General features: G+C 39.1%; 1 protein-coding gene across 1 annotated transcript; it reads right to left on the bottom strand.

Annotated features, from left to right (window-relative positions):
- Positions 1-856: 856 nt before the first annotated feature.
- LOC118332670 (major facilitator superfamily domain-containing protein 4A-like) lies at positions 857-7,961 on the bottom strand (the record flags this gene model as incomplete). The annotated part of the gene is given in 5 exon segments (XM_035668068.1): positions 857-972; positions 1,056-1,185; positions 3,126-3,380; positions 5,072-5,270; positions 7,615-7,961. Coding segments are annotated over 5 exon segments (933 nt in total), but the record flags the coding sequence as incomplete, so codon positions are not given.
- Positions 7,962-8,312: the final 351 nt, after the last annotated feature.

Below are 8,312 nucleotides of genomic sequence, written 5' to 3'. Positions count from 1 at the left end.
GTTACTACCGTTTACGTCGGAACCGGTGCCCTATTGGTACCGCGTTTCGGTACCCAACCCTACTGAAGAAACTTAAAAACGTTAAGTTATAACAAACCTTTTTTCCTTTTGATTTCAAATTAAATTTATGGATTTGTATGTGACATTGGCGATAGCAATATCCTTGTAACGGGAACTCACACTTAACTTTAAAAGTGAATTATGTCTGTTTGTGCAGATTTTACTGAATTAAGTCCAAGAGACGCACTCTACACTACAAAAAAGGAATCTCAAGAAAGGCTTATTTCTGGGGAAAAAATGGTAAATAATTGTGTTAAGCATGTTTTGCATTAAAAAAGTAAGGTTGTTTTAAGAAAATCTGTCTAACTTTGTCTTAAGATATTACAGCTAATATTGAGCTTGATTCAAAAAGTTACAATAGTGGTTTGCATAATATCCCAGCAAGGAACACGATTATTTTTCTTATTTTAAGAGAAAGACCACTTGCACAGCTTCTCAGTTTAAGAGAAAGGAGTCTTGTCTCAGTGTTGTAAATTAGGCTTTTTAGTTTTTCATTGTTTTAATTTAAAAAAAATGCTACAATTAAGAATGCTTCTGGTGCCCTTAATTAAGACAAAGGTCTGTTTTTGCAGTGTAAGGGTTTCTACTGTCATAGCCACTGCTGCAGCTCCAACTTCTGACTGTAATGGTGAATGTGACAAATCTGCAATCTACAAAACTACCTTCCCTTTGTTTCTGGAACACTGGCATGCATCTGTCCATTTTACCACACACAATATCTTTGTCCGGCATCATAGCCACCCTCCCTGTTAAATGTTTGTGTTGATGTGTGTGTATTGTTAGCAGGAAGTCTCACTATAATCCCATCGGTGATGAAAAGGATGGCACCACCTAGAGCATGGAGGATGAAGAACGTAGCCGGGCGACCTCGGAGTTTGGCAGGATTACAGCAAGCAAACAAACTCCCATGTCCTGAAGAGATAGTGATACTCAGAGGTCTGGCATTTCATTTAAACAGAGTGGCCACAAACACACACAAACATGCCTTTATTTACCTTGACCATTGTCCCCAGTGGGGCTCATGCTGGACAGAGAGCTTCTGTCGAGCAAACGTGGATGGTTGCTGGAGCAAGGCAGCAGTCTCTCATAGTACATCAATGTAAGCACTGCCGCTGGCACAGGGAGCTGCCAGGACACACATACAAAGAGGCTATTGTTAACCAAATTAACAGTCAACACTTCCTGTCAGCTGATTCAAATTGTGACCCTGTCCTTATAAAAGTAGAATCCAGGCTGTCTTATCTCATCCTGGAAACAGATCCAGTTCAAACAGAAAAAAAACACAGTGGTATTCCTCCTAAGGTGGGGTCTATTTACTTTATATGAGAGGCAATATTGAAGCCATAGCCATCTGAAGAACACAAACTTCTAAAAAGAACAAAACTGAAAACACAACACTGAGTGGCTCTGAAGAGCAATAACAGTGTTTGGAAATTTCATTATATCATTTAATTCCATTTGGGTAGAATTAATGTGAAATTGTGCAGCACTGCATGGGCACTCTAGTCATGGGAAACCTGTATAATTATTAGACAAAAACTTTTTTTTTTAATGCAAAGCCTCACCAGGAAAAAAGTGCATCCGTGTTAAAAACAATTTTTTTTTTTATTTTTTTTTTTTTATACAGTAAGCAGTTAATCATTACCACACATTCCGAGTGTAAACAGAATTAGAGTTTCTGGTTACCGCACAGGATGGAACACACAAAAGACTGATGACTGAAAACCAAAAATGTAATATTTATCCTGTTTTTAATCATGCTAGCGGCATGGCTGTAGGAATGGTGGTGTCAGTCGGTTTTAGTCCTGACTGAAATATTTTAGATTTGCTATGAAATGTGTTTCAGACATTCATGGCACCCTTCATCTAGCGCCACCATCATGTTTAATTTTTAATTTGTCCAATACTTTGGTTATTGACCAAATACCTGCAAAACTATATCTGCCTCTTCTGTATTTGGTTTTTAGCGCTATTTAGCAAATGTTAGCATGCTAACGTATTGAACATGTAAACATTTTACATTAGCATGTTATCATTGTCGTGAACATGTTAGCATACTGATAAAAGCATGTAGCTAAAAGCTCTGCTGTGCCAAAGTACAGCCTGACAGAGCTGCTAGAATAGCTTTAAAGTAACCCTGTTTACTTTAAAAAACAAAAATTCTGTCTGTTCAAGTTGAAAATTCAGAGTATAAACACAACAGGCCAGGAAGTGTACTCCAGCCTAAAATGCAATGTCTGTCTTACCAACTGCATTCCCTGTTGCTCTACCAGCAAATGAGGTTATTACCGTTTGCTTTGTCAACACAAAATGAACAAAACTAGCAAGCAGTGGTAACGGATACTCAAAATTCTACAATGTGAGATATGAAGAAGCATTTTGGATTACACATAATGAAAAACTCATGGATAAAGGTGAAGCTGTTTTCTGACTTTGTAATGTAACTGTAAATGTTGCCAGTAATGTTAGCTCTCAAGAGAGGCAACAGAGGCTTAACACACTCGAGTCATTTGGCCGAAATGAATTGAATTTGTCATGTTTGCTCTAATTTATTACATTCAGTGGATGCAGTACTTGTGCCATCTGTACTTCTATCTTCGTAACTTAAGATTTATTTGTATTGTTTTGTTTCTGGTGTGATGTTGGGGTATGGCAATTCCCACCCTTGATCTGAAAATCCTGTTTAACCAATTATCCAATGAAAATTCTACACCTAACGTGTAGGTTGACTATGTGTTTTTGTCCATTTTGACTCTGAGGAAGACAATGTTAAAATGTCTGTTGGCATAATTAAAAGCTACAAATTAATAAGTGTGTTCCAGTCCTTTTTTTCTTGGAAGTTTGCTGTACTCAAACTAAGAATCTGATTCAGCTGAGTAGAAGAGACCAGAGTGCTGGATTTATGTCAGGATACTGCATGTCATGAGTGTTTACTCTTAGTCAAATCACACAGCTACACCTACACCTGGTTGCACATCTAGCCTGCCAGCTGGCATCTACAGTAGTCCCTGTCATTCCAAGTCATAAACATTTAAGGCAAAATATAAATATTGATAAGAACTCACATTGATAAGAGCCATGATCCAGAAAGCGTACGACACCCTGGTGACGACGACACCCTCTGTGTGCAGAGGATATTGGGAGATATTGTGGAGTGCTGCTCCGTGTCCAGCCATGCTGCTGCGGAGGTGCTGTAGGTCCGAGGAAGAAGATGAGTTGGCAGTCCAGTTGGCACCCAGGACACAGCTGTCCTCTGCCAGGAAAGGATCAGCCACCAAGGGACTGACCAGTGCTCCCAGGCCTATGAAGAAATGCAAGGCCTAGGGCGACACATGAACATAGATATTGGGGCTGTCCAGAAGCCTAGTGGTTAAGCATGATCATATAACTGCACCATCCCTGGTTTCATTCTGACCAGGATCCTTTGTTGCATGTCATATCCCTCTCTTTCCCTATATTTCCTGATTATATCTACATTATAAGCTGTCCAATAGAAGCAAAATACCCCCCAAAAATCTCAATGTCTAATTATTAATGATGATTTTTTTTCATGTTATGAGAGAAGAAACATGTCCATTTTGGTATTATTAAAGGTGGGGTAAGAGATTCTGGAGAATACCAATACTTGGACAAATACCACGATATAGTGCAAACAACAACACAGCGACTAATGTAACTAACATAGGCTGGGTTGTGGGTTAGCAAACTGGCGCTAAAGTAAACTAAAAGTAAGCTGAATGTCTGTGGGCAAGACGTTACCTGACACACAAATCCTGGTTGGAATGGCTGGAATAACATGTTAGTGTTGTGTGGCTCAGTCCAATTACTTGCTGAATTTGAAAAACAGTGTGATAAATTAGAATCACATTACCTAGAATCACTTACCCTACCTTAAAGATTTGTAGAGAGGTTGGAAACAGTATTTGAAAATTCATTTTAAAATTTATTTCTTCATAGATTATGAATATCTTCTATAGGTGAACAGTTCCAACTATATCCAACAAGTTATGTGTTTTTCTTTCTTAAAGCAGCTGTAATCATTATTTTTTTATGACAAATGTATCAAATAAGAATGTAAATACAATGTAATGAAGCTACAGACACATGTCTCTGTAGCACCTTATAGTTTAGCTATCTGACTTCAACTTCACTGTTTTAGTTCATTCTCACTGCTCTCATAGTGTTTTTCTCAGGGAAAAAGCTCTAACAACTTACTGTACACTACCAAACATCAGACAGACACATAAGACAAAACAGACAACATAATGGAGTTAGCAGCTAAAGAGCCAGGTATTTTCCCCAGGAGTTGGTAAAATGGAGCTAAAAGAGTCAATATTGGACTTAGAGTCATCACGTGGACACAAACACAGCTCCAAATTAATTCAGCTGGAACTGCTGGATGTGTAAATAAGGAACTATTTGCTCACACATTAGTCATATGAACTTAAAAGTGATGATCATATGTTCTCGCTATGTTCACTACTTGTTTCTATCTAAAGGTTTAAAGCTGCATCATTCGTTTTTTTGGGGGTTTGTTTGTTTTTTGGCCACTTGGGGGCATAACTCCACAATAATATATATATTTAATATATATATATATATATATATATATATAATATAACATATTATGGCCTTAACTGATATGGCTAACATGTTAGCAAACCATGACCTGTTAACACACTTAGCAAAGACAAAGCAACAATAACTTTCTGGTGACTTGATTAAATTGAATATTTACTTTGGTTTCAATCTGTTTTTGGTCAACAAAAGCTTATAAAGGTCATTACACATAGTCATGTGACCTATTATTCTTATCAACTTTGACTTTTTATAGTTTATTTTCACTTCAAGTTAATCAACCAGAATGATCTATAATATGTTATTGTGTATTACATATATTGTATTGGTCCACATCCTTAGCTGCTTCCTCTAGCACATACAGTACAGGTCAGGACACGGACACACATCCACAGCTGTTGTTTCCCCTCCCCTCCCCTCCCCCTGCTCTCACCTGCAGGAAGATGGCGGAGTCCTTCTGGTACAGCTTCACCAACTGCAGGTTGGCGATGGTGTCGATCACCCCCATGGCTTTGCCAGCAAGCGCCATGACAATGGACAACACAACAATATGATGGCATAGCGGTATGATGGCAAACACGAGCGAGATGATTAAAGTGCAGGAGAAGAGGGCTGACAGGGATGACAGGAGTCTGAGGAAGACACAGAAAGAGAAGACAATGATTCAACATATTATTTTTAAACTTGTCAGTGATCAGTGCTGTAACTAAAGCCAGGGGAGATTGAGCAGGGGATTTCCAACTTGCTGTTGTTGCAGTAAAGTCACCTTGCTCCACTAACGTTTATTTACCCAGCAGGTTTATCACAGCCCTCCAACAGCAGTACACCTCCACATTATCTTCACCTTGTTTTTTCCTTCCTGCCAACTTTCCACTCTCTTTTAACCTTGTTCAAGATAACTTAGTTAGTCAAGGGGACATTTCCTGTATCTGTGATATTGGGATACAAAAACATCACGTAAAGTAGCTGTAATCCGTAGTGGCAGAAATCAGAGGGTAAAAATTAATGGATGAACTGTACTGAACTACTACTCCCTTAAAGAACTATTCCCACATACTGTAACTCGCATCTGTTAGGAAGTACTTTATATTAAATAATATGTAAAACTTGTTGTGAAACAAACACTTTTTTAAAGCAGTGTTTGATGTTAGTCTACAGGACTCAATCCAGCATAAAGTATATAGTTTAAGCTTTCCAAAGTATGAGACATTGCATCAATACCACATGACTTGCACACCAATAAGCCAGCCTGGAAACGCCTGGGGAAATGACTAAATAACTGAGAGACAGTGTGTGTGTGTGTGTGTGTCTGTGTCTGAGTGCCACAAAATGTTTAGCTAGTACAAACTCCAAATTGTAGAAATGTATAGGTGGTTGAGTGACATGTGCTTTTTAGTCGTACTAGCAGCATGACCAGCCTCAGCTGTACTTTGGGTTTTTTCTTTTTGCTGTTACTGAAGGTGGTATACATGGTATAAACATCATTATGAGCATGTTAACATGCTGCCATTAGCATTTAGTTTAAAGCAAAGCCTCACAGTGTACAATCTTTTTTTCTTATTGAGGCCCAGTATAAGACGATAAACGTTTCTAGAGTAGGTGGCAGATTCAATCATTAGTGTGTGTGTTTAGAACACATCCCTACACACTCAGGTTCACATTTGCATAAGTTAAGGTTCACTTGCTGCACAATTTTTGATGTAAGGCACAGGCTTGAAATAACCATCTGTCATTTGAATGTTGCAGATAGGCCAGTCAAATTTAGAACACAGTCTAACTGTCAGAAATAAAAGTCTCAATGTGGTCATTAAAATACTTCAAATACATGCATTTAGTCAATCATATTCATTATTCAACCTCAAGGGCAGAGCCTTAGCCAGGGTTTTAGAACTGCTGAAGTCATATGGTGCATGGTAGCTCATCTTGTTGAGCATGCGCCATGTGCTAGGCCTTATTGCAGCAGCCCTGGTCCGATTCCAACCTGCAGCCCTTTGCTGCACGTCATCCCCTTACTTTGTCCCCAGTTTTCTATCACTCAGCTACTCAGAAATACTGTCATATATGTCCAAATTCCATATAAGAACCTCACCAGCTTACTTTTGACCTACCAACCAACTCTGTACAATTGTGTGTGTCCCCCCCCCCCCAAAAAAAAAAATCTTATGTTTTCTGTATTCACTTGTGTTCACTTTGATCTCTCTGTGTTACGGTATAAATGTTACAAAACCTTTTCTACACTGCCAGGTATGTAATTCTGGTAGAGAATACAAATTCTGCCTAAAATACACTATACAAATTTTACAGAATGCATATGAATAGGAATATTTCTTGGACTGAGAATTATATACAGAAATATGGCCATATTTAAGAATGTTAGATTAAATGATACTGTTCTTTAAGTATGTTTTTTCTTGGCTTTATCTCCTTATTTGGGTCCCACAGACAGATTAAAAAAAAAAAGGAATTGCGAAATAAACCTATTTTCCCTTTAAAAACGTTTTTTCGTTTCGTATGACCTTAATAAGCTGACAATTAAGCGTATACAACAAAGTGATAGGACAAGTTGTGTCATGTCATTGCAAAACGCTTAGGAGGTAGTAACATAAAATAAAGATTAGACTTTGCAATTCCACCCAACAAAGCGAAAGCTTCATGTACAAGAAGAGACCGTACTATCGCCTCATGCAAAGAAGTCTTAACTTGGGTATATATTCTTTGTTTGCAAGTCGTTCACTGAGAAGATATACCAGGTAGATTCCCAATATAAATAAGTGACAGTGGCAGAGAGAATTATATGTTTGGGTTCAGTTAGAGCCCAGAGAAGGTCAACCTGTTCAGACCAAATTCGGGTCTTTGACATCCCAGACTTAAGTAATGCCTCAGCTTCTGTAAAGGACTTCCTAAACATGTCATCAGTATATATATATATAACTGTTGTCTTCTAGTACGTGTGACCCTCTCACTAACCATACCCACGTTTTCTTGAAGAGTCCTCCCATGCTGCTGCCCACCAACAGGAAGAACTGCTGGGAGAAGAAGACCCATGTGATCTGCTGCAGGGTGGACTGGGTCTGACACCTCAGGTCCAGGATGGTCGGTCCCAGGAAGGCGATGCACAAGCCGAAGCTAAAGAAGACGCTCCAGTAGATGAGAGTTTGCGGCCAGTTGCGCTTAAACAGCGACCAGATCCGCTCGTCCAGCAGCTTCATGTCGGTCCTTCAAAGGAGTTCTGACCCACTCCTGAGCTCTCCAGAGGCCGAACTGCTGTCACTGACAGCGTGGAGCACTGTCAGACTGAACTACACAAACTGCCAACGGAGAAAATAAACACAGCTTCACTGGTCAACTCACAAGTTCAGTGCCAGTTATCCTATTGACGGACGTGGCACCGATTGGCTGATGTCCAAAGGTAACGCCCACTTTCTGGCTGGCTTCAGATCAGTTTTTCTTTCACTAGCGCATGAAGACTTGGGTCATACTTTAGAACAAATAAATAGTGGTGGAAGAAGTACTCAGACTTGCATTGTCTTAAGTAGAAGTAAATCCCTACAGAGAATTAGCCTCTGGAGTCAGTCCGTCCATAGGCGAATACAGTATTAATTAGTTAGAGGAACATAACTTTATTCATATCAGGTAGAGATTACTGATGTGGGGCTTCAATACAGTATATAATC

Source organism: Morone saxatilis, unplaced genomic scaffold (genome assembly GCF_004916995.1).
Source record: "Morone saxatilis isolate NCDOM2014 unplaced genomic scaffold, NCSU_SB_2.0 Contig1, whole genome shotgun sequence".
Lineage (NCBI taxonomy): Eukaryota > Metazoa > Chordata > Actinopteri > Moronidae > Morone > Morone saxatilis.
The sequence above is the reverse complement of the archived record's forward strand: the minus strand, read 5'-3'. Positions and strand labels throughout refer to the sequence as shown.